This window comes from Mustela nivalis (genome assembly GCF_964662115.1).
Source record: "Mustela nivalis genome assembly, chromosome: 9".
NCBI lineage: Eukaryota > Metazoa > Chordata > Mammalia > Carnivora > Mustelidae > Mustela > Mustela nivalis.
In genome coordinates, this window is record NC_139028.1 from 27,318,516 (window position 1) to 27,343,976 (window position 25,461).

At 45.2% G+C, this 25,461-nt stretch overlaps 2 protein-coding genes across 3 annotated transcripts; both read left to right on the forward strand.

Moving 5' to 3' along the window:
- Positions 1 to 2,848: 2,848 nt before the first annotated feature.
- On the forward strand, positions 2,849 to 10,230 carry PANX3 (pannexin 3). Its single transcript, XM_082684419.1, has 5 exons — positions 2,849 to 3,575; positions 4,757 to 4,899; positions 7,377 to 7,591; positions 9,134 to 9,804; positions 9,926 to 10,230. The coding sequence occupies exons 1-4, from the start codon at positions 3,395 to 3,397 to the stop codon at positions 9,771 to 9,773; spliced, it is 1,179 nt and encodes a 392-aa protein (XP_082540545.1). The 5' UTR covers positions 2,849 to 3,394; the 3' UTR covers positions 9,774 to 9,804; positions 9,926 to 10,230.
- A 3,133-nt stretch (positions 10,231 to 13,363) lies between these two features.
- Positions 13,364 to 25,431, forward strand: TBRG1 (transforming growth factor beta regulator 1). Of its 2 annotated transcripts, none has more exons than XM_082749010.1 (9): positions 13,364 to 13,724; positions 15,500 to 15,570; positions 16,193 to 16,425; positions 17,032 to 17,168; positions 17,446 to 17,592; positions 21,399 to 21,496; positions 21,740 to 21,850; positions 22,230 to 22,372; positions 23,043 to 25,431. In XM_082749010.1, the coding sequence occupies exons 1-9, from the start codon at positions 13,575 to 13,577 to the stop codon at positions 23,186 to 23,188; spliced, it is 1,236 nt and encodes a 411-aa protein (XP_082605136.1). In that variant the 5' UTR covers positions 13,364 to 13,574; the 3' UTR covers positions 23,189 to 25,431. The 2 variants fall into 2 exon arrangements, 1 of the variants encoding a protein (XP_082605136.1); XR_014316355.1 differs by having other exon boundaries at positions 13,366 to 13,724; positions 22,144 to 22,372.
- The last annotated feature ends 30 nt before the right edge of the window (positions 25,432 to 25,461 follow it).

Genomic DNA, 25,461 nt, shown 5'->3' on the forward strand with positions numbered 1-25,461 from the left:
TTGATAGATGTGCAAAAAAATCAAGCAGAGTACATATACTAATGATTGAAATATTACAGATATTCACTGTATAAGCTTTCAACTTTGTTTTATATTCAGTGTTTTCATGACAAGCTATTGCTACAGTATAATGAAAGGATATCGTAAATACTGGTATGCAAAATAAATTTGACGATATAGATGAAAAATGGACAATTTCCTCAGAAATTTAACTAGTCACTTGTAGTGTTTTTAAAATATTCCACATATTTTTTGACACTCCCTTCAATATGTGGTGCCTAATTCCCCTCCCCTTGAACATGGGCTGGATTTCATGACTCCCTTCTACTGAACAGTAAAAAAAAAAAAAAAAAATAGAAACAGCCATTGCAGTGTCAGAGGTGAGGTCCTGAAAGGCACTACAGCTTCCTGTTTGATCTACCTGTTGGAGCATCTGCTCTGGAAAAACCGGCTGCCATGTTGCCCCCATGGAGAGGCCCCCAGGGTAAGAAATGGAGGCCTCCTGCCGACACCCAGTGAGGACCTAAGACTCCAGCCAGTATAATTAGTGGGTGAGCCTGGATTTGGATCCTCCAGTCCCGCTGAAGCCTTTGGTTGTGCAACCCCTGTCCAACATCTTGACTATAACATCATGACGGACCTTGAGTCAGAACAACCCAGCCAAGCTGCTCTTAGATTTCTGATCTACAGACTCTTTGAGATGATCTTTATGTACTGTGGCCATTCTAGAGAGCAATATGATAGTACTCAAGACAAGATATGCTGTCCTATGTCCTAAAACTTCTAGGTCCTCGATATATATTCCAATTGAATTCTCTTGAAGGACCACAAGGGGAAATGTACATTTTCTGTGGCACAAGGAGTACAAGCAAAATGAATGTTTGTCAACAGGCAAAGGAGGAGATTAAATGAATATATGATTGTTTCAAGCCCTCAGTTTTGGGACAGTTTTATACATAACAATAGAAAACTAGTGCCTTTAAGCTAATAGAAGAGAGACCAGAAAATCTGAATAGTCAAATACTTACTAAGGAACTTGAATCCATTAACTAAAACTTCCCCACAAAGAAAACCCCATGCCTAGATGGCTTCACCTATGAATTCTTGCAAATATTTAGTGAAGAGAATTGACACTGATCTTGCACAAACTTTTCCAGAGAACAAATAAAAAAGAAGTATTTTCTAATTCTTTTCATGAGGCTGGCATTACGTGCCAGAGTCCTTCCAAGAAAAGAAAATTAGATCAAGCTTGTTCTTTTTTGTAAATATAAATGCAAAATCTTTGACCAAATTTTAACAAACTGAAACCACCAAAAAAAACCAAGAACATAATGTAGTGCAAAAGAAGCCAGACACAAAAGAGTATATCCATCTGATACCGTTTCTAGAATATACAAAGAAGACACAACACTAATGTATGTTATTAGAAGTTAGCATAATGGTTACCATTTGGGAAATGATACTTGGGAAGGAGCACAAAGGTAGCTTCTGGGGTATTACTAAGGTTCTATTTCTTGATCAGAAGAAAGTTCGTTGAACTATACACTTATGATATGTGATTACTAATGTCTGTATATCTTCCAACAAAATGTAAACTGATTTAGGCAAAAGAAAATACATACATACAAACCAATAATGAACATTTGATAAAAACACACACAATGAAAAGATAAAAATGGGGAATAGAATAGATCCTGTTCCCATGCCTGGGTCAGTCCATTTAACACACAGGGCAGCTCTGAATCAGAGTCGGCCTCTAGCCCGGAAGTGAAGCGACAGGCAGGTCCAGCCTGAACATTTGTGAGCCCAGGAAAAGCAGTTCAAATAGAGGCCCACAGACCATATATCTAAACACTTAAAAGTTATAAATCAAGCTAACAAAATGTTAAATAAAATATGTTCTTTCTACCTTGACACACATACAGACATACACATACACCCTCTGTTATCATCAGGAATACCAGACTTGAATTTAGAATCCCCAGACTTTCCAGATCCCTTCTTTCCAAACCACCTAAGTTCCACATTGCAAAAAGCTTCACACAATTGCCTGTGTGGGCACCCCACAACTTTAAAATTCTACCCAAATCCCTATAACAAGCCATTTCTTAGGCCCAGGAGCGCACACCAGCAGCACAATCTGCCTTTGGGAGGATGCACCCGAGGAGAAGGCCCATACCAGCCCTGGAAGCAGGCCGGGGCCACCTCGACAGGGAATTACAGTGTCCTAGTGCTAGGAGAGTGGCCCACAGCCGGTGCACATGCTCTGAATGGACATTTCCCCTCAGCCCCTGGGACTCTTGCCTTGGGAGAAGGATACAACCAAAGGGGCCCAGTGTTAAGGCCAAGGTCAAGGCCTCAATTGCCAAGTCTCAAGATAGTGCTAAAGACAAAGTGCCCTAGGCCCCAGTGTTTGATTTTCCACCCACCCAAGTCCACCAAATTAAAACAGAGTTGACATTTTCCCTGTACTTTACAGTTTACACCTTCACATACAAATACTCTTAATCACCCTCACAATCTTGTAAGATTACAACATAATACCATTTGATAGATGAGAATATTGAAGCAAAAGTGACTCGCCTCAAGTCACGTAATAAAAAAAATTTTTTTTAATTTTAAAAAAAGAGTTCTGCTAGGTCTCCAGTGGGAGACTTTTCCCTCTAAAATTTAAAGACCATGTTCTTTCCACTATTCAATACTGCCCCCCATCCCTCAGCTTTCTAGAGAACTGATGGGGGCTAAAAAAAAAAAAAAAAATTGTAAATAGATGGAAATTGTACGTATGTGGTTGAAACTGTGGGAGAAGACCAGAGGCAAATTTAACAGCAAATATAGAGTAGTTTCTGGGAAAGAGCCTGGGCCCAAGGCAAAAGTCATCGCGGAGACAAAGAATACTATGTAGGAGCAACAATCCTGGCGGGGTCTTAGGGGCTCCACTCCCACCCTAACCACAAAATGAGGGCCCTCAACAGATTTAAGCAATCCCCACCCAAATTCCACACCAATTACTTGGGGGGCCCGGCTCCACCACCCTCCTCCTCTCCACCACCCCACCAAAAATACTTTATTAATGAGAGGGCAGCATAAAACCACGGACTCCATCTGCTAGGGGACAATCCAGAGAGAGCAGCCTGGCACCAGCCCCAGCTGAAGCCCGACCCTCCTCCAGTGAGGACCCACTAAGCTGTGCCTCCCTCTAATTACCAGATGCCTGGCTCAGGGCCTGGCCGGTTATTTAGAGAACCAGTGCCTGCTCCTAGCACATATCTCCGCGAGGCTGGTGCTGCAGTCACTGTCTGCTCAAAGCCAGCTGCTTGAAGCTGCCATCCCTCCCCAGCGACTGTCCTGGGACCCCTCCTTCCGTCGCTGCACCCCAAAGGTCCCTGGCACCATGTCGCTCGCACACGCAGCTGCAGAATACATGCTGTCAGATGCCTTGCTGCCGGACCGCAGAGGCCCCCGCCTCAAAGGACTGCGCCTGGAACTTCCCCTGGACCGCATGGTCAAGTTCATAGCTGTGGGCTTCCCCTTGTTGCTGATGTCTCTGGCCTTCGCCCAAGAGTTCTCCGCCGGTAAGTGGCCTCCAAGACCCAGTGTATGAGAGACCCCACTTCGTTTCACTCTTTGCATAGGCTCTGAGATGAGACAGCTCCCACCGTGTCCAGCTTCGGTGACTTTGGCCTGGGCATTACCCAAAAGGCAGACGATGTGGGGCAGGGGTTGGGGGGTGGGTAAGGCACCAGCAGAGCTGAGGCACTGAAAATTTTGAAAATCATTTCCCAACTTTTGTAATAAAAATATCTAGTTTTAATCGTGGCATTTCATAATGTTTTATGTCATTGCAATAAAATAAACTTTCATTTTCATTTTCCTATGGATGAGAAAGACTGGGGCTCTGTGTTTTCAGGACATAGGACCACTAACGGTTCTAGTCCGCCACGCTTCAGACGAGCCGCTCACCGTCTCGGCCTTCTCCTACTCTCCATTTCCCCCTTCCAAGGCTTCCGATTTGAGGACTTGCATTAAGAGCCTGACATATAGATGCTAAGTAAATCCATTTCTTCTTCCCCACAGACCATGGCCACGCACACAAACATGAACAGACACATATGTCTGCTGTTCTAGGCACTAGATTAACTCAGCAGATTTCCTCTGTTAAGGAAAAGGTAGAGAATTCGGATTTCTGGCTTTCTTTTCTGGCTGTGCAATTAGCTTGCATATCAACCTCTCACTGCCTCTTCATTCTCCCACAAGATGGGGAGAACCATTGGTTCCCATTTCTGCCTCTCTCTAGAGAATGACGGGAAAACAAAACTCTCCCCCAACCAAGCCCACTTTCCTTTCTGCACAGCCTGCTCACCCCTCCTCTTGATGTGGGTTCAGAAGTCCAGGCAATTAACCCTCTAAAGTTTAGAACCTAGAAGATGTCAGTCCTCTCAGAAAGGTCTTACCCCCATACCCTGGAGAGTGGGGCGACTCCGCTGCCCACATGTCTGGGAGTCCAGGGGGAGCTCTGAGAGGAAAGAACCCTCATCAAAGGCCAGTCACACTGGCAGGCCTGAGCCAAACCGACTTGTGGTGACTCGGCCTTGCAGCCAGAAACTGGGGCCTGGGACAGAGAAAGTGCCTGTCAGATACGGAAATCGGCAGAGCCGTGGTGGCAACCCTTGGGAAGCTCTTGGCTGGTTGATCCCTGGGTCCCCATTCCTCCACTCCGGCTCCGGGCTGCCTCCGAGCTGTGTTCCTGTTCCAGGGCCTCCCATCCGCTGCTTCTCTCCCAGTAACTTCACCATCCGGCAGGCCGCCTACGTGGACAGTTCCTGCTGGGACTCACTCGTCCACCATGAACTGGACAAGCTTGGCCCGCACAAGATGAAGTCCCTGTGGCCTCACAAGGTAGGTGGGCCCGGGCTCCATCCAGCTGCTTTGGGGCAGGGCAGGGCAGGCCAGAGCTCCATCAGTGTCTTCTCTCTGGCCTCTTAGCCACTCTGCTCCCTTGCTTTTTTATTTTCGTCATTGACTCTTGTGTTTCTTCAAGTGTCCAGTGATCTTTTATCTGGCTGGAAGCTTTGTGCCTGTGGGTGACGCTGGCCGACCAGCCTACTGATGACAGTGAACCCTTTGGGCCATTTCATTGGGAAACCCTCAAACATGGGTATATGTGATCCTTTCTTTTGGGCCAGTTCCCAAGAAGAATCACTGGGGGATCCTTAATCTGTGCAGAGGGGGCACAGAGCAAGTGGGTTCTAAGCTTCCAACCCACTAGGAACACAGCTGTGGGTCTCAGCACTCAGTAGTCACTCAACTAACATGGTCCTCAGTGTTGTTCCCCTGCCCTCAGTGGAGACAAGTGCAGAAGCTCTTTTGTTTAATGTTTCCAGAGAGTGAACCATAAGCCTCTGCCAGGGGGTGGAAAGGGCAGTCGCTTGATAAGGGCGTCGTGTTCTAGGGAGGATCTGCGGGTCTGTGTCTTCAGTATTCCTGTTGACAGCCCACCTGTACCCATTTTCAGAGGTTCCTCATATCTGCAATTCTTGGGTCTTTCTGGCTCTGTAGTGCAATAACAGCTTGCTTGGCCTGCCTCAACTCCCCATCCTACCTACGCGCTGCTGCTTCCTAGCACGCTACTTTCCAGCTCGCAACATTTTACGGCAGGCTCTTGTCTCCTGTTTTCCTTGTCGTACTGATGACAGTGAACCTAGAATTAGGTCTTTTTTTAAATCCCTTTATTGTCATTCTCGTGGGGCTTCATGAGGGAGCCAAAGTCATGTGTTGGTCCAATTCACCGTGTTGAATCAGAAGTCACTCGTGACATTTTCCAGCTATGACAGTCTACAAGGCCTCCAAAGGCCACTCGGGTCTGGGACCCAGACAAAACCAGAGACTTAATGGAAAGAGTTCATGGGGGTCTCTGTCACTGGAAGTGTTCAAACAGGATCCAGATGGCCAAAAGGTCAAGATATTGCAGACGAGATTTAAATGCCAGAAAAGAGTCAGACAGTCTGTCAGGATGGCCTGAGTGCCCTTTAAACCCAGATTCTCTGGCTCCATTTCAAACCCACTGAGACCAAATCTCTGGGGGTGACGTTTATTTTCAAGAAATGCCATTTCCTGAACAGAAATGAAAAGGTTCTGATTTTCTCAAGTGGATGGGTGTAGTATTCCTAGCCTGTCTCTGGTGTTTAGTTCAGAAACACACACACGCGTGCGCACACCCTTTTCTTCTCTACCTAGGTGCAACCAAATATGCATCCTCCCTCTTTTTCTTCAAACTCTCCGCTGAAATAAAAAGCATCCTTTCCTCAGCAGAAGCTTTAGTCACGTAGTCCCTAAGGCAATAAGCTCCCAGATCAGACTGCCTAGTTCCCCAATCCTGCTCCCCCCGCCATGAGATGTGTGACCCTGTCCAGGTCACTTAAGCTTTTCATGCTTCACTCTCCTTGTCTGGAAGATAGAGATATTAATAGTGTCCGCCTGGTGGCATCCTCCTGATGGTCAAATGAAATACGCATGTGAAACACCTCACACAAATGTAGCTTCAAAAAGCCTGAAACAAGTAGAGTTTTTACTGTGGCCAAATAGTGGCTTATCTCAGGTAGCAAAGTGTGTAGTGAGGACACAATACTCCCTTGTACCTAAGTGTCAGCTTGTGTGCATGCACAACAGAAGTGGCCTCCAAAGAATTCCAAGACAGTCCCCGATGATGTCATGCGGCGTGACCATGGCTGCAGAGCTGTAAAGACCACCGCACAGGAGAGGAGTCAGGGAAGGCATGCAGGATGTGGGAGTGGACCTCCCCCTCTCAGCAATGTTAGGACCCCTGGTGGTTGGGCTTTCAAAGCTAACAGACTCTGGATGCCTGGTGATAAGAACTTGGAACAGTCAGAGAAAGAGAAGTTGATGGAGAGTGACGATTGAGAATGAAGGTCGCTCTCCCTGGGGATGTGACTCCATGACCACAGCCGGCCATGATCTCTGGCTAGCGACCCAGGCTAACATTCGTGGGGGACAGAAAGAGGGGAGGGTTGTCATGTTCTCTCTTTGTTCCCTTCTCCCCTTCTGTCTCCCTCTCTTCCTCCCTCTATCCCTCTCCCTCCTTCTGTCCTCCCTGAGGTCCTCCACACCTACACAGACCCGACATCTGAGGAGTGGAGCTGGGGAGCGGAGAGACCCGCCATCCCTTCTCCTCTGGGCTTCACTATATTCAGCCAAGTCAGCAGAGAGCCCTAAGTCCTAGGCCTGTGGTGGCTTGTTGCCCACACTGCCTTCCCCTTCTGAGGCATGAGGTGGGAATGAGAACCCCTCACTAAGTATTCTCTCTACAAGGCCCCTGCCCCCTGGGCTTCCCTCCTCTGCTCACTGTCACCCCACAGGCCCTCCCCTACTCCCTGCTGGCCCTGGCGGTGGCCATGTACCTGCCGGTCCTGCTGTGGCAGTATGCAGCCGCGCCGGCCCTCAGCTCGGACCTGCTCTTCATCATCAGCGAACTGGACAAATCCTACAATCGCTCCATCCGCCTGGTCCAGCACATGCTGAAGATCCAGCAGAACAGCTCGGACCCCCACGTTTTCTGGGATGAGCTGGAGAAGTGAGTGGCCTCTTCTACCTCTTTCTGAAGGACTCAGCTGCGCGCTAACAAGATACCCTTGCAAGGTCATCTTTATCCTCTGTACCATCCTTCTCAAGAATCCAACGTGTTTAACACACCATCTCACCCACTTTCTATCATTTCTCTACAGGGAGGGGAGAAAGGACACCCCGAGTCACGGGGGACTAATCTCTCTAATGTACCACTTCCATGTACCATTCCCCCACTCAGAACCTCCCCCCATGCCTCCAGAAGACGACCCAAATTCTCCCAAGTATTTTTCCAAGGCCTTGCACACACTGTCACCAACTACTTTTTCACACCTCTGACCACCAAGTGACAGAAACCTCCCCCTCCACCCGCAGTCTCGTCTTCTCCTGAATAACCTACGGTTCATACACCGAAGCATTCAAGCAGCCTTCGCAGCATCCCAGGGGCTGTTCTGGGTGCCTCCAACCTGGTGTGTGCTGTGTGTGCTGGGGCAAGGGTTGGAGGGAGACAAAGCTACACCTATCCATTCTACTGAGGGGAAACAGACAATAAACACAACACGTAAGCAAATTATATGGCAGAAGATAAGTGGTAAGAAGTGGGGGGAAATGTAAAGCTGAGTGAGGGGGTCAGGAAAGCTGGAAGGTGGTGGAGGGGTGCAGTTTTAAAGTGGGCAGCCAATTGGCAGGCCCCACCAAGAGGAGTGTTGAGCTGATCCCTGAAACCGTATTCTGTCTCATGTTTGTACACACAGTCTATCCTCTGAAAAAATATCTTCTCCCATCTACCTCTCTGAACTTGATCTACCTCTTGAAGGCCATGTCTAAGACAGTATTCTCTGTAAAGTTTTCTAAACGCTTTGGGCCATGCCATTACCTCTCTCCTAACTTTTTATGACACCATGGCTTATATCCATCATTTTAGCCGCAAGTCAAGCATGATTTTCATTTACTGTTTTCATATCGTATCTGCCCCTTCCCCACAAGCCAGACCATAGGCTCCTTCAGAGCCAAGACTGGCTTACACGTGCCTGAACACCACAGCTCTCCACAGACCCCTGTTAGCATGTTTATTTTTATAAAATAAGGTAAATAAAATTTATAATATAAAATAAAATAAAACTTTTAAAATAAAATAAAATTTCTAGGTTGCCCTAGAAATCATCCACAGAGTATGCAGACCAAGAACAAGAATGTGGTTATCTAGACTCCCAGGCCAGTGCCAATTTAATAAGCCTATTGCTACCTAAGGATCCTGTTTTAGCTTGAAGGTTTAGCGTGCTCTGCAGGGCAGAAGTTGAGTGTGACCATTTGTTATCCACTGCTCACTCACTGGGTTGACCACACTGCACTCACTGGTTGGAGAATGAAAATGTACTCACACACCCTTTGGGGAGAGGAGGAGCTGTGCTCAGGGAAGGCAGATCTTCATGGGAGCCAAGAACGAACGCCATGTTGGGTGCTCAGATTCCATTACTTCCCCACATGGCTCTCTTGGGATGTGATTCTAAATTATCTCTCCTAACCCTGCCTCCTTTCTTCCCCTATCCAGGGCTCGGAAAGAACGATACTTTGAATTCCCCTTGCTAGAGCGGTACCTGGCATGTAAGCAGCGCTCACATTTCCTAGTGGCTGCCTACCTGCTGAGGAACTCACTCTTGCTCCTCTTCACCTCAGTCATCTACCTGTACCTTGGCCACTTCCACCTGGACGTCTTCTTCCAAGAGGAATTCAGCTGTTCCGTCAAGACAGGGCTGCTAGGTGATGAGACCCACATGCCCCATCTGATCACGTGCAGGCTGACCTCTCTGTCGGTCTTGCAAATTGTTAGTCTCTCCAGTTTAACAATATACACGCTATTGGTTCCAGTGATAATATACAACCTCACACGACTGTGTCGGTGGGACAAACGACTCCTCTCCATCTACGAGATGCTCCCAGCTTTTGATCTCCTGAGCAGAAAGATGCTGGGATGCCCCATTAATGACCTCAATGTGATCCTTCTTTTCCTCCGAGCCAACATCTCTGAGCTCATCTCTTTTAGCTGGTTGAGTGTCTTATGTGTTTTGAAGGACATGACCACCGAGAAGCACAACATTGACACAGTGGTCGATTTCATGACATTATTGGCTGGCTTAGAACCCTCAAAACCTAAACATCTCACCCACAGAATAGGTGATGAAAACCCATAGTTAAGAACCCATGGAGCAAGAAAATTTTATGGTAAGTAAAACTCTATCTCCTTCTTCACAAGCCTCACACACTAATGTACAAAAATACCACTTTAGAAATGCTAAGTGTGGTTTCAGCTGAATCATACATCCTGTATTATGTTTTCCTAAAGGTGAGAAGATAAAATCAACGCATGAAAACAAATCTGAAAGTTGGAGCTGAAGAGTCAAAGTACTAAAATAAATTAGGTCTAGAGCATTCTACGATAGAAAAAAAAAAAAAAAAAAACTAAAACTAAACCAGAAGTCTAAATATTCTACAAGGAAAGAAAATTCTAAAGGCTATTTATGGAGGCAGGTTCTTCTCCGTGTATTTACTCCATGTCCCTTCTAGGATGCACACTCAGCTTAACCCAAAGAGTATGTGAGGCAATCTGCCAAGTGAAAAAGGTGAATAAAAATGTGAAATCCCTGGAAACCTTGTGCTGTGGCCTGACCTCCTAGGAACTTGCCAGCTTGCTTTGTGGAAGTCATTGACTTGCCCAGACCCTGTGTGGCCCACAGAGTTGGCCAGAAGATATTGATGCAGGAACTTATCTGCTCTTGGGGGTTAGGCCAGCATAGAACAAGGCTAGGGCCACGCCTCAGCTGTGGGTGGAGCTATGGTGGTTTTAATCATCTAAACCAAAGACTCATGGGCTGGGATTATGGACTGTGGACTCACAACTCCTAATGGGCCCAGATGTGTTTCTAATATTCCAGGGGATGCTATGCCTTCTCCACTTAGAGCCAATCACTGAATAGCAACCTCTTTAGAACTATAAGGGATTGACAGTAAAGTGCTGTTGAGCCCCTTCTCTCTCTTCTCTGACTCATTACCCCGTCTTAGCTTCTAGCTTCCATTCCTATGTCTGGATTTAATGGAAACTTGGTCTGAGTTCAGAGGCCCTACTCAGTCTACAATACCAGGTTGTCTCTCATTGGATATTTCTTTTTAGAGTTGCAGATTTCTTCAGAGAACTTTTGTATAAGCCATTTAGACCCCTCTTCATATAGGTAAGCAGAAAAATTACATTGTTCCCTTGCTTCTAATAATGCTGAGCCTTTGAATGTGCTGTCTTCACTGCCCAAGATGCCCTCCTCCGTTCTTCACTGGCCAGCCATCAGCTCTCCTTCAGAGTCTGTCCAGCCATATTTTCTTCAGGATGCTTTCCTATCTCCTCCCCTCTTCCCTATTTGCTACCATATCATTCAATACCTACCTCTGAGATAAAAGTTAGTACACTGTATTAACACTGTCCATTCACTGGCCTGTCTTTTCCTCTAAAACAAGTTTCCTAAAAGTTGTGTCATAGTGGGCACTCAATAAATACTCTTCTGAATAAATAAGTGACTGAATGTTGCTTGACAATGTTACATTGTTTGGAGCGTACAGACCCAGCCCCTAAATAATCTTGTCTAAAAAAAGCTTTGTGGGGTGCCTGGGTGGCTCAGTGGGTTAAAGCCTCTGCCTTCCACTCAGGTCATGATCCCAGGGTCCTGGGATCCAGCCCCGCATCCTCCTTCCCTCTCTCTCTCTGCCTGCCTCTCTGCCTACTTGTGATCTCTGTCAAATAAATAAATAAAATCTTTAAAAAAAAAATAAAAACAAAAAAGTTTTGTGCACAAAGGTGCACTTCACAGCAACTGATGACCAAAAATCCAAATGACATAGACGTAAACATGCAAAATTCTTATGCCATACTTAATATTACTTATTATACTTAATACTTAAGTATATTCTTAATATTCTTATTAAGAATCAGTTTGAAATTATGCATATAAAGCAGTCATAACACCACAAAATAACTATAATAATGTTAAGTGAACAAGAAGAAAACATTTTATTATCCAACATACATCAAAATGCATGAAAGTATTAAACACACATGTTAAAAGTGGCTCACCCTATGTGCTGTTGAATATGTGGGGCAATCTGCCAAGTGAATAAAGTGAATAAAAATTCACTTCATTTTAGTGAAATAAAAGAATGAAGAATGAAGATCTTTATGTCTATGTGGCAACATTGTGGATTTTTAAAAATCTTCTTTGTACTATATGTTCTAAATATATAAAATTTGCACAGTGTTTTATGAGTTGTAAGGAAATGGTTTTAGTGATGAAAAATAATATTTTAATGCAAATTCCACTGAAATCCATTGGCCAGAGCAGCTTGAAAACTAAAGCAATGATCACACTTTCCTCCCACCAGCTATGATACCGGTATATGAAGAGGAATAGTGAAAATAAAGTCAGATCAAAAAGCCTGCAAGGTACAAAATACAGCTGGACAGCAAGTAAATCATGCAGCTGGCAAACAGATTAAAAAAAAAAAAAAAGACAATCTCTTCCTATCACTGTTCTCTTTTCTCATGTTGCAAGAACCAATCTATACTAGCGAAGGTAGGATTGAGGATATTTTGTAGGCCGAAAATATTCCTGGCAGTTTCCAAAGTGATTCTGATACGCCTGCCTTTGTGAAAACACACTGGCTTCCTGAAGAGTTGCTCTATGAAAACCCAGACAAGTCCCACAAAGGGCAGCTTTGAACATGGAGGGACATAAAAGAACTTTAAAACTATTTTGTCGGACCCTGTCACTATTTTTTAGTTATCAGAAATTACATATCTGGGTCAATTCTAAACCTCTCTTCTGGAACTCTCTAAGTTACTTAGACCCATTAGCGTTACATTTTCCTCCTGTAATTCACTGAACTTGTTTTCACTATGTACACGCTTTCCTTAATTTCCACATACAACTCTAGAAGTCTACATTTGGAATACGTAACTCAGAACCCCCATTAGTTCCCATTATTCTAAACAGGAGATTCCGTTCTTAAACGGAAGACCTGGGACGCAGAGGCTCCCTCGGCCGGTTAGCGGCATTGCTGGCATAAGCAGCAACACAAGCCTTTCCGTCTTCCTACCGGAGCCGTTACCAACACGGCTTCCTAAACAATTGTCTACCCTCTTCATCTGATGACTTCGGAGAATCCTTGGTTACAAAGTTAGCGCTAAATAAACACAGGTCCAGGTCCAGACACATACTTTTAGTTCCGTCAAGGAAACGTTTACCAAGTGCCCTGGCCCTAGCATGTTTTCAAAACTGCGCGTTGGATCTTGTTTTCCCGATTAGATTCCACCGGGGGAGGCACCGGCCTGGTTTTTCTGTTCACTAGTGTCTCAGATCCTCGTCAAATCCCTGCCCTCACAGAGACCTTTCTCTCAAGAGACCTTTCTGCGAGCTCTGTACAAGAACGCCGCAGTCCCAGCACCTGGGTTCAAGCGCGTCCCCACAACGGGAAGACTGTGTTAGGAAGTGTGGAAAACCGGCGCTGAAACGCAGCGGGCTGGAGGGAGCACGGGCGACGTTCGCGCCGGGAAGACTGAGCGGAAGGGGGTTAGGCGTTAGCTCCAAAGACTCCTCAGCCAAGCGCAGAGCGCGCAGTCACAGAGCCCTCTCACCCGCCCCCTTCCCCCTGGCCCGCGGACCAGCAGAGCGGCGACCGCCGCAGACTCACGGGCCCGGAAGTTACGCGCGGCCGGCGCCATTACGTAACTTCCGGCCAGGGCTCACTTCCGAGACAGACGCGGAAGTGCGGGGAGGTCCCGGGCCGAGGTCGGTTGCCGGACTTCTGGCGCCGCTGTCCGCCTTGCGAACGTTCTGGAAGGATAGATTCCTAAGAGGCCGGATCCCGGCGGCCCATACAAGACGAAACCGGCGCTTCTCCGCATTGGAGCCGATGCCGGCCGCGCCCCAAAGGCCCCGTAGCGGGGCCGGACCATGAGCCTGCTGGGCGGCCCGGCCTCCTCGCCTCGGACCCCGCTGCAGTCCGGCAAGGCCAGGATGAAAAAGCTCCCGAAGAAGAGCCAGAACGAGAAGTACCGGCTTAAGTACCTGCGGCTGCGCAAAGCGGCCAAAGCCACCGTGTTTGTGAGTCTGACCGTCACTCGGCCCCTCTCCGCTTCGACACTCCTGATTCGCGACATCTTCCCCCCACACCGTCCCCCTCCCGAGTGGCAGGAACAGTAGCATTAGCTTTTGCAGTACACGTTACTTGCCGTTGGCCTTGTGTCCTTAAACAAATTAGGTAATGTCTGTACTCTTCTGTTTCCCGACCCGACTGCTTTTCAGAGTTGTGAAGATTAAGTGAGGAAAGTAAAGCGCCCGTAAGTCTCAGTCATTGTAGTTCTTACCGCAAAACTCTTGGAAGGGCGTTTGATTCGCAGGAGAACCCTAGAGTGAGGCCTTGTTTTTAGAAATGGCCGCCCTGAAACCCGGAGAGATGACTTGCTCAAGGGCACTGTGTCAGATTCCAGCTTACACACCCTGGTCCTCGTTTCTTTACTACTTCCACTGCACAGCGTAAGCCCCAGCACCCCAGCATAACTGACCTCTTCCCTCAACACGCTTGCGAAGCTTTCGGCAGTTTACCCCTTATCCCTTGAGTCTCCCAAGTATTTCTGCTGTTCTTTTACCGCCGAGGCACTGAGTGTGTTGAATGAGAGAACTGGCGTACCAGCCACAATTTGTGGTGGGGTGCTCTGGCTTGCTGGAGCTTGCCTCTGTGCTGGGCAATAGGGAATGGAGCTCTCCAGGGGGCTTCCATGTCTGAGTCACCACCTTACCTCTTCTTTCTGCCAAAAGCCTTGAACATCTCTCAGCATTTTTGGAAGGATAAGGGAAGGTTTGGAAATGAGAACACTTGCTTTGTGCTCTGGAGAGAAATGAAGAAAATAGAATTAAGGGGACTTGATACTTCACTGGCCATTCCCCTTCTTTTATCCCCTCCATGTCAGAGGTACCTAAAGTCTCTTGTTCCTAGGATGTTGGGTCCACTAAGGACATGAAGTAGGCTTTGTGAAGAGCCTGAGGTCTCACTTGTGGAGCGTCCAGATGGGAGCATTTCCTTTACAACTGATGCTTGGAAAACAGATCAAGTCAGGAAGATGATACTTGAGTACACATAAGTAGATTATGAAGTTTAAGAATTTTGCATACTACAGTTGATTTTATTCTATCCAGTTTTTCTCTTTAAGGTTCATATTGCATGGGATGCTTTGAGTTAGGTTGGTTTTGTAAGTCAAGGCACTCAGGAACAGGTACTTCTCATATTTGTAAGGGTTAAATTTAAGTAGTATTCCCTTTTCTCTGCCAAAGGCTACCCCAATCAGGGTGATCCTACATCTTGGTTTGCCTAGGAGACCATAGTCTACCGTACTGTGCTGGCATCATAATTAATAGCACCCCCTTTTCACTCAGAATTGCCCCAGATTCAATAAGTTTTGTAATTACCCATAGTGGAACTTACTCTACCTTTACCTGTAGGTTTTTTTAATAGTTTGCAAGGTAGAGTAGCTCATCCTTCTCACCCAGCAACACAGATTTTTGGTTTGAAATATAGCTCCTCTTAGGGTACCTAGGTGACTCAGTCTGTTAAGCACCTGACTCTTGATTTCAGCTCAGGTCATGATCTCAGGATCATGAGATCTAGCCCTGTGTTGGGCTTCTTGCTGGGCATGGAGCCTGCTTCAGATTCTCTCTCTTTCCACTCCCTCAGCCCTTTCCCCTCACCTTCCTTCCCATGTCGTTCCTGCATGTGAGTTCTCTCTCAAAAAAGAAGAAAAGAAATACAGCTCCTCTTCCCAGCGTAATACTTTGATCTTGTATTCTTTTTATGTGATTATATCAAAAATTTTTTCTTAAAGGAAAATGCTGCTATTTGTGATGAAATTGCTCGTCTGGAGGAAAAATTTCTTAAAGCGAAAGAAGAAAGACGGTGAGCTGCCTTCGCTTTGTGTTCAGAATCACATTTTCAGCGATTGATATGGTGTTACTCTTCTGGAATTTTTCTCCAGTGGAATTTTTGTGCATTATACAACTGATTGGCTACTGATCAAGTAAAGAGAAACAGTTCCCATTTACCCAAGTCTTGTTGGACCCTGGGGATGAGACAGCTCCTCTATTCACCTTTCTCACACAGCCCCCTTGCCACATATAAGGAGCTATCTTCTTATAACTCCCCAATTATAAAGGAGAAGTAATAAGAGAAACTGCCTCTCATTCCACAAACACTCAGTACGTACTGCTCTCTGCAAAGCACAGTGGGTACATAGAAAACATATACATAAGCAGGTTGTGGAGTGTGTCCTTTGGCACCCTAACACCTGTCAATATCAAAGGAGAGGAACCCTTGTGTAGATGCAAGAGAGACAAGCTATAGTCTTTATCTTTCGCTCCTTAACATACTGTCTTCTGGAGCTTCATTATTCCCTGGACCCAAGAAGAACCTTGTTTTTATGAGTGTAATAATCTTTGTATATAACTGTGGCTTGAGTGAAAAACTGAACTGAGATAAACCAGAAGTTCATACCTCTGCTCCCTTTCCTTCCCCACCTCAGGTATTTGCTAAAGAAGCTCCTCCAGCTTCAGGCTCTAACTGAAGGGGAGGTACAAGCCGCAGCTCCTTCCCACGGCTCCAGTTTGCCCCTGACTTACAGTCTGGCCAGCTCTGTGGGAACTGTACAGGGAGCCGGGTCCATTACTGGGCCCAGCACTGGGGCTGAGGAGCCATTTGGGAAGAAATCCAAGAAGGAGAAAAAAGAAAAAGGCAAAGAGAACAACAAACTGGAAGGTACCTTGGGGAGAGGGTATCACTTGCCCCAGTGGCCCAGTGACTAATGGCAAAGACCTGGAACTCACTGATAGACACAAACGACCACGGATGTCCTGAAACCCTCTTTTGACCCTTAACCAGCCCTAATAGCCTTGGAAGGCAAGTGTATTAGAGCCACTTTGGGTGGAGGAATTGTGGACAGACCTGGGTAAATGTGAAGGGAGCAAGCTCAGGCTTCCCACCCCCCCCCCACCACCCCCTGCACACACACCCCCAATTCCCTGGGGGGCCTTCAGTTTTATCTTTCCCAGAGGTAGGTAAATGGGCTAGGTGGCCTTTTGAGCACACGGATGGCTTGGGAAATTTCTGATCTGATAAATGAAGGTAAGAGGCCTTAAAAAATGCAAGCCTTTTAGGTCCTCAGCACTAATATTAAAATTAGCGACTGCCAGGTGGGTGGGTTAGAAAGATACTCTGGGCTTTGAGGGAAAGTCCCATGTGCCCATTCAGTGAGTACATAGAATGAGGATTGGCTTATTGCTCTTAGCATTCACGTGTAAATTTTTCCCTTCCCCTCCGCATTGGGAGGGGCCTAAAGTGGGTGACCCCAGATTTGCGTTTCAGTTCTGAAGAAAACATCCAAGAGAAAGAAAATGGAGGGAGGTGCTCGCAAGCTGGTTCAGCCCATTGCCCTGGATCCCTCAGGACGGCCTGTGTTCCCCATCGGACTGGGGGGTCTAACAGTATATAGCCTGGGGGAGGTGAGTGAGACCAGCGATACATAGAGAGGAGAATCAGAAATACGGGAACGGGGTTGAGCCTTCCCTCCCTGTTCCCATTAGCCGCAGCCCCTTGCTGATCCAGACCAATCCCAGAGAATTTCCAGGTCAGTTGTGTCTGCTGCCCAACCAACACACTCTCAGTGATTCGAGTCACTCTTTACAGTCCCAAAGTGGTCTTAAAGGCTACCACAGTCCACTGGACTCCTGAATTCTCTCCAGCGACCTCATTTGCTGATTGGGGGCATCTTTCTTATAGATCATCACCGACCGACCTGGCTTCCATGACGAGAGTGCCATCTACCCCGTGGGCTACTGCAGTACACGGACATATGCCAGCATCAAGTGCCCAGATCAGAAGTGTCTGTACACCTGCCAGATCAAGGATGGCGGCATGCAGCCTCAGGTACCGGCTCTACGAATAACCACCCTTTTCCTTTTTTTCTCTCTTTCTTTCTTTCTTCCTGTCTGTCTTTAAGAACCTTCTGTGTGGCAGCCACTTGAATAAGTATTACCTGATTCAACACTTAGAATACATACTGTATAATAGCCATCTGGATAACTCCAAGATGCAGAAGAGCAATTGGCCCTAAGTCAGACCTTTGTTAATAAGTGCTTAAGTTGGGATTTGAATCTGTCTTACTCCTATCCTGACGCCCTTTCCTTTGAAACCTGCCACTTGCATTGTTGCTATGGTGACCGTGAGGCTGAGTGAGTCTGCTTATGTGCAAGCTGCAGGCCTATATACCAGAACGAGGACTTGGATACTCCACTATTTCAAGAAGGACTGAAACGGAGGAAACAAAGAGACTGCATATTGGTTTCTGATTGCACACACTCTTAAGGACTTGGGAGACGTGAACATTAGGCTTATGAAATCTCTCTGTTCATCCTTCCCACTGCTGTGGTTGAAGGCAGTTCATTTTCCCCAGCCATCACCTCTGATCATTGGGAAAAAACAGACCATTTTCAGAGTTCCAGGCTTCACTGTCTGATTATGTTACAGATCAGTAGAAAGTTAGGTGGAAGGAGGTAGAGGCAAGGAAAGAACCTTTGAGCAGAAGCTGAGAGCCTGCTGATGCATGTGGATAATAGTGCCCTGCCCCAGTCCTGGTTAGAGCACTGTTAGATGCACATGAGTGTTCAGATGACCTGACCATTTATAACAGATTTATAAATTCAGTGCAAGTTTAATCAAAAGTTAATAGCATTATAATGGATATAGACAAGCTGATTCTTAATTTCCTGAAAGACAAACTGCTGGACTATTTCTGAGAAGAAAGGTTTGTGGGGTTTTAGTTTCCTTTTTTTTTTTTTTTTTTAAACTTGTTAACCCCTCTAGGCATAATTTTCAGGTACATCATGAGTTTCAGTTCTTTTTTTTTTTTTTTCAAAACTAACATGAAGTGGTATCTCTAGTGTGCATATTATGCATAGAATACTTGAGTATGCTTCCACATGATTTTTCTTCATCTCTTTGTTTATAAATGCTACTAGGACTTTTAATTACTTTAGCTTTATAGAATGTTTTGTACTATATGTTAACAGAAAATATAGAAGAATATTTTTATAATCTTTGAGGTAAAAGCTTTTCTTTAGCAAAGCATGAACTGTAGTAGGAGCCATGAAGGAAAATAGTAACAGATTTGACCCTTAAAAATTTAATGAACAACAAAAGGCCCAATAATCCAAGTTAAAACTCAAGGAAAAAACAGGAGGAAAATATATAAGGGGATTAATATCCAGATATAGTGCTCCTGTGGTCAAATATAAAAAACAAGCAGATACAACTGGTATTGCATAGAAATAGTGCAGATGGTTGGTAAGAATGGACCTCCTTAGCAATGAGGGAAATGCGAATAAAAAGGTCTTACTTTGCTCATTTGCTGTTCATATTAAAACAGCAGAGAGAGTGAAGAGCAGAGAGAGTGGTAAAACTTAGTGTTGGCCAGGGTGTAGGTAAACAAGTATGCATTAGTATGTGTGAAAACGTTTTCAGTCTTTTGGAAGGCAACTTGGCAATATCAACAAGTTTAATACGTGTGTCCTTTGACCCAGAATACTGCTAGGTATTAGAGCATCTCCTAGAAAAATATGCAAATGTGAATAAAAGAGTTACATATAACAATATACATCATAGCATTGTATGCAATAGCAAGAAATTAGAAATAGCCGAAATGAACATCAGTAGGAGAATGGTTAAAAATTAACATTTATCCACCTTGTGTAATATTATGTAGCAGTTAAAAGAATGAAGTAGAGTTATGCATACAAACAGGGAACGCTCTCCAAGATCAAAATAAGAGAAGTAACAAAACCACTGACCAAAACTCACAAGATAAATTATTGAGAAAATTGAAAGAGCTCTGAATTTGACACAGTAAAATTGAAGTAAAAACTGCAGAAGAAAACAGCTGCAGAAAGTAGGTAAAATAGGTTTTGGATTCTAAGAAATGATTAATCACATGATTGAAAATACACAGAAAATAAATCTTATGGAATGATTTGATTAAACATTAAAAAGCTGGATACTGTTTTTGTTTTTATTAAGTTTTTGTTTAAATTCTAGTCAACATACAGTGTAATTAATATTAGCTTCAGGAGTAAATTTAGTGACTCATCACTTACGGCACCCAGCGCTCATCACATGTGCCCTCCTTAATCCCTGTCCCCCACGCAGCACCACCTCCCCACCACTCCTCCAGTAAACCTCAGTTTGTTCTCTCTAGTTAAGAGTCTGTTTTATGGTTTGCCTCTCTCTTGCCTTTTTTTCCCCCATGCTCATCTGTTCTGTTTCTTAAATTCCACATAGGAGTGAAATCATATGGTATCTGTCTTTTTTTCTACTTATTTCTCTTAGTATAATACATTCTAGTTCTATCCATGTTGTTGGAAATGGCAAGATTTCATTCTTTTTTGATTGCTGAGTAACATTCCAGTGTGTGTGTGTGTGTGTGTGTGTGTGTGTATGCCACCTCTTCTTTATCCATTCATCAGTTGATGGACACTTGGGCTGTTTCCGCTATTTAGCTGTCGTTGATAATGGTGCATGTTTCCCTTCAAAACCCTGTTTGTATCCTTTGGATAAATACATAATAGTGCAATTGCTAGATCACAGAGTAGTTCTATTTTTAACATTTGGAGGAAACTCCATACTGTTTTCCAGAGTGGCTATACGAATTTGCATTCCCACCAACAGTGAACGAGGGTTTCCCTTTCTCCATATCTTGGCCAACACCTATTATTTCCTGTGTTGTTAATTGTAGCCATTCTGACCAGTGTCATGTGGTATCTGATTGTAATTTTGATTGCATTTCCCTGATGATGAGTGATGTTGAACATCTTTTCATGTGTCTGTTAGCCATCTGTGTGTCTTTGAAACAAATGGATACTGTTTAACCAAACTTTGTAGAACACTGGTCAAGGAGTTTAGTTGGCAAAAAAGAACTTACTACAGAAATAATTTCCTTCACAAAATTTTACTGAAATTGCAGAAAATTGGTCAAAGAATTAAGTTGGCTAGATAGTATTTGTTACAAAAATAATCTCTTGGCAAAAATTCCTCAGTATTAGTATAATTTTAATATAAGAGGGTTTTTTATAGTCAAGATATTTTGCAGTTCAAAAAATAAGTGAGCCTTGCAGTAAAAATGGGTATATTCCTCCTAGATATTACAAAGTAAAGCTAAGATTACATGATCTTATTTTATTTCATAATTTCTAAAACACCATCTGTGGGGTGCCTGGGTGGCTCAGTTGGTTGAACATCTGACTCTTGATTTTGGCTTAGGTCATGATCTCAGGGTCATGAAATGGAGCCCCATGTCAGGCTCCCCCTCAGCAGGGAGAAAGTGGTGCTCTTTCTCTCTGTGTCAGATAAATAAATAAATTTTCAAAAAAAATTTTTTTAAATACCATTTGTATTTATACTTAATAGATGTAAGTAAGTGGATAGGAAAAGTACGTAACAAATTGAAGTGTTGACTGCTGGAGAACAGTCAGGCAGGTGTATAGAACTGAAACAGCCAGAGGACTTTGTGTTTTCTTGGACTCGTTTGAATTTTGAATTGCACTCTAGGAAACTGTGCCCACCTGCTAGTGTTGTGTGCATCAGCTTCAAGACCTAGAGTGAACATGTAGTTAGAGAAGGAGTGTGACTTTCTACTACTTGCTCCTCCAAGGTTGAGCTTATTGCCCTTTGGTCTTTCTCAGTTTGAAATTGTTCCTGAAGATGACCCGCAGAACGCCATCGTCACCTCTTCTGCAGATGCCTGTCATGCAGGACTGCTCAAGGCCATAAGTGCTGCTCTGTAAGTTGAAGCTTGGAAACAGCCTAAAGAGATCACTTGTGGTACAGTAAGACTTCCCTGTGTTTAATGTCTGGAGACCCCATATCTGTAGATAGCTCTCTACAGATCCTTGCATCCTTTCTGTTTCTTACCACAGAGTATCCACATCAAGAAAGTGTGTTCTCTACATTCATACCCCAGTCCTAAACCCATTCTCCTCTCCCTCTCCCCTCTTAAACTACAAATCCTTCCTCTCCTATTTAGGGGGAAACTAATGCCCAGCCTGCTTCCTTCTGGAGCTGACTTTTTTGGGTTTTCTCATCCGACTATTCACAACCTGATCCAGAGCTGTCCAGGAGCTCGAAAATGTGTCAAGTAAGTGTGGTCAAATCCATTCTCTTGAGAGAAGCACCATGAGCGGCAGTTACTGCTTTGCTCGTTCTGAAACTCACTGAGCCGCTTCTGTGTGCAGAGCGCGCTTGCTCCTCAGCCAGTGTACATCGGTGGTAGCGCTCAGCCTCGGGTGAGCAGGAGCCAGCACCCCACGGAACCAGAGTTACCATTTTCTCTGAGTACCACGACAGCAAAGGCACTGGGAAGTCCTGCAGGAGAACGTGTCCCTGCAGACACCAATCTTCTCTTAGTTACTTTGTTAATATGATTTTTAGATACATATGGGAGCGATCTCTGGAAGTAAGAATGGGCTATTACGGCTCACAGACATCCCTTATGACAATGCCCTTGGATCCTGCAGTTACCAGTGGGTGAAATTTGAGGTGTGGAAACCCGGAGACGGGCAGCTGCCGCAAGGACTACCAGACAGTAATGCAGCTATAAGCTTCGAAGCCTTTCAGAGACAGGCCTTTGGTGAAGATCACAGTGATCCCATCCTGCCAGGTATCTTAACTTTACCTTTCTGGTTTGAAAATGGACTATTTCTAGGCTGACCTCTACGCTTCATTCAGAGTTGAGTACTGCAAATTGCTGGGCAGTAAGGGATAGAAACTTCACCGCCCCCCGACCACAGAGGGTCCCGGGCGTGAGGATGGGCTGGCCTGCCGGGCTCCCCAGCAGTGCTGGCAGCAGTCACACGGAGTGGCCGCCATCAGGATGAGGCTCGGCCCGCAGAGAAATTGGGCTTTTTTCCTAACCTGAGTAAGACCCAAGCAGAGCTCCAGGGGAGAGTCTGCTGTGTAAAATTTCAAAGGAAGTGGAAGAAACCAGGTCATGGCCTTGGTCCCACCTATGTTTGGTGGATTCCCCCCACCGATGGGTGGAACAATGAGGGATCTGGCACTGGGTCCTATAGGGAGAGCCCTGTGCTAGAAATTATAGAATTCAAATTCTCTCTCTCTAATTTACTGTATAACCTGAGGCAAATCACTGAATCTATTCCGGCCACAGTTTCCTTCATTGTAAAAGTCAAGTTTCTGTCATGTCTTCCCAAACAAGGGCAAGATTTGGCTGACAGGTGTAAGGGTGTTGGGAATTGAAAGGACATCCATGTGTCTGAGCAGTCCCCTGAGATTCCCAGGCATCGGGGAACTGAAGGGATTTTCTTCTTCAGGATCCTTGGACCTTCCAGAGCTTCAGCCCACACCCTTCGTGTCTTCTTACCAACCCGTGTTCCTGACGCACGAACCCCTGGTGGACACTCTCCTGCAGCGCCTGAAGCCTCTGTCACAGTGTAGCCCAACTCCGTCCTCAGACTGAGCGGGAGGGGACCACATACCATGTCATTTAACTAAAGTAAAATTCCAAATATGGAAGAAGACCGCATTTCAGGAGTGAAGGAGATAGCACATTTTGTCATGGAGGCTCCCGTGGTGACAGTGTTCCCTGGGAAAAACTTCAGCTGCTTTATTTTTAGCAATAAATTTCTCTTTACAAATCTGCTTATTTTCATCTTGTTGTAATCAGGATCCCCCCCCTCCCCCCCACTTAGCTCTGCCTGAGGTAGTGTAAACTTAGTGTTCTGTGAGCCCAAGTGAGAGAAGGCTGCTGACTCAGGAGGGAGAGGTAGGAGTCTGACAGCCTTCCGCCTGGATTCTGATCCTAGCTCCAGAAACGACGTCCCAGCCCCTGCTACCCAAGCAGCTGCCTTGTTTTCATGTCGGTACGCTCACAGCCCAGTGCTGCTTGTCCCCAAGCTGGAGAGGCCAGGCCGAGGCCCACCGTTCATCTTTTTCTTCACATGCCACATCCTTCAAGGGAATCAAAAGGTCCTCAGTAATCCTGTCTGCCCCCTTTGCTGTTCTTTATCCGAGAATGTGCTTGTCGCTGAACGCAGAGTCCACATGATCACACAGATACATCATGTCGGGGGGCAGCCCCCATCCATCCGCAGGACAGGCTGACCCCGTCACTTCGCTAGCCGGCTAATGACATGACTGTATTCCACGCATCCGAACGTGTCGGCCTTGCTTATGGGGCTGAGGGGGAGGTTTCAAACCCGCCTCACCTGACCTGGACCACAGTGGAACCATGCGCCCCACCAGGTACCCAGGCCGGCTGGATGGAAGCCACGGAAGGACCCCAGAAGGGGTGGAACGGGGAAGGAGTGGTGACAGGTGTCACTGCTGCAATTCCTAGCTGCTGACTGGGGACAAGAAGAAGGGGATCTTGTTTCCCAGGAGTAGATCGGTCGGACAGCCGTGTTGAGAGCATTGCGCACTGGCCACGAGACTCAGAAACTAGAGTAACCTCTGTTAACTCTATGACTCTTCCCTATAGTCCTTTTATAAGTTTGTATAGTTTTTACAGTATAAAAAGATAAAATTTTGGTAACAGCAAACCAGAGGTATAAAGGGGAGACTCAAAGCTGTTAATGCTTTCATGTTTTCCTTCTGTTGCTGCCTAAGTTGGCTGGACATGTGCACTTCCACAGAAATGACAGCTGCTGCTTTTACATAGAGCAAATATCTTCTTGTAGTGCTGTTGGAGTAAAACACATAAAAGCGAGCCTCGCTTTTTTTCTTTTTTTTTTAAGATTTTATTTATTTATTTGACAGAGACCACAAGTAGGCAGAGGGGCAGGCAGGGGTGCTAGAGAAGCAGACTTGCTGCTGACCAGAGAGCCCAAAGCGGGGCTCGATCCCAGGACACAGGAGCTGAGCTGAAGGCAGAGGCTTAACCCACTGAGCCACACAGGCGCCCCCTCAAAAGCCACCCTCACTTTAAGAAAGACTTTTTTTTTTTTTAAATAAGTTATCATGCTATTTGCTTTAATCTGAGTATTTACTTTAACTTTCCTGGAGGAGTGGTTCTAAATAGAGATCTCAACCCATTGTTTGTTCCTAAACTTAGGGAGCCAAGACCTCTATTTTTTAAGTTAAATAAAACAGAACTAAGTAGAAGACATCACATGTCAAATTGTTGAAATTTGGGTTTCAACTATAGTATGTATATGTGTATTTATATAAAAATCACATCAATACACACAAAAGGGGTACATGGAATAAATGTAAAATGTTTTTACTGTGGATCATTTTTAAAAACTTGATCCCCCCCCCCCCAGTAGGTTTAAATTTGACAATATCCAGTGTCAATGGGAGTGAGGCTAAATGGCACTATACCTTGGGCTGTACACTATTGGACCCTTCAAGAGAATTAAGCTGTAAGTATCAAAATTTTAAACATATTTCCCTTAAAACTGTTACTCCACATTAAGAATCCCAAGGAGGTAAGTGCACTATGATGTCTGCACATAACATTCTCACAGTATTAGAACAGGGAAAGATTGGAAAACATCTCTATGTCCACTGATGGAAAATTGGTTAAAGTAGGGGGCTCCCACAAACTGAAACACTTCAGTTATACTCAACTTACATAGGAAAAATATTTTACTAGAGTAAGTCAAAAACAGATTATAATATGACATGTAGTATGTAAAATATAACCCAAGAAAATCAAGTGAATGTTTACCAAAATATCAAATTTTTTTGCCAAATGATAAATTTTGGGGGTGATTCTTACTTGTTTATTCT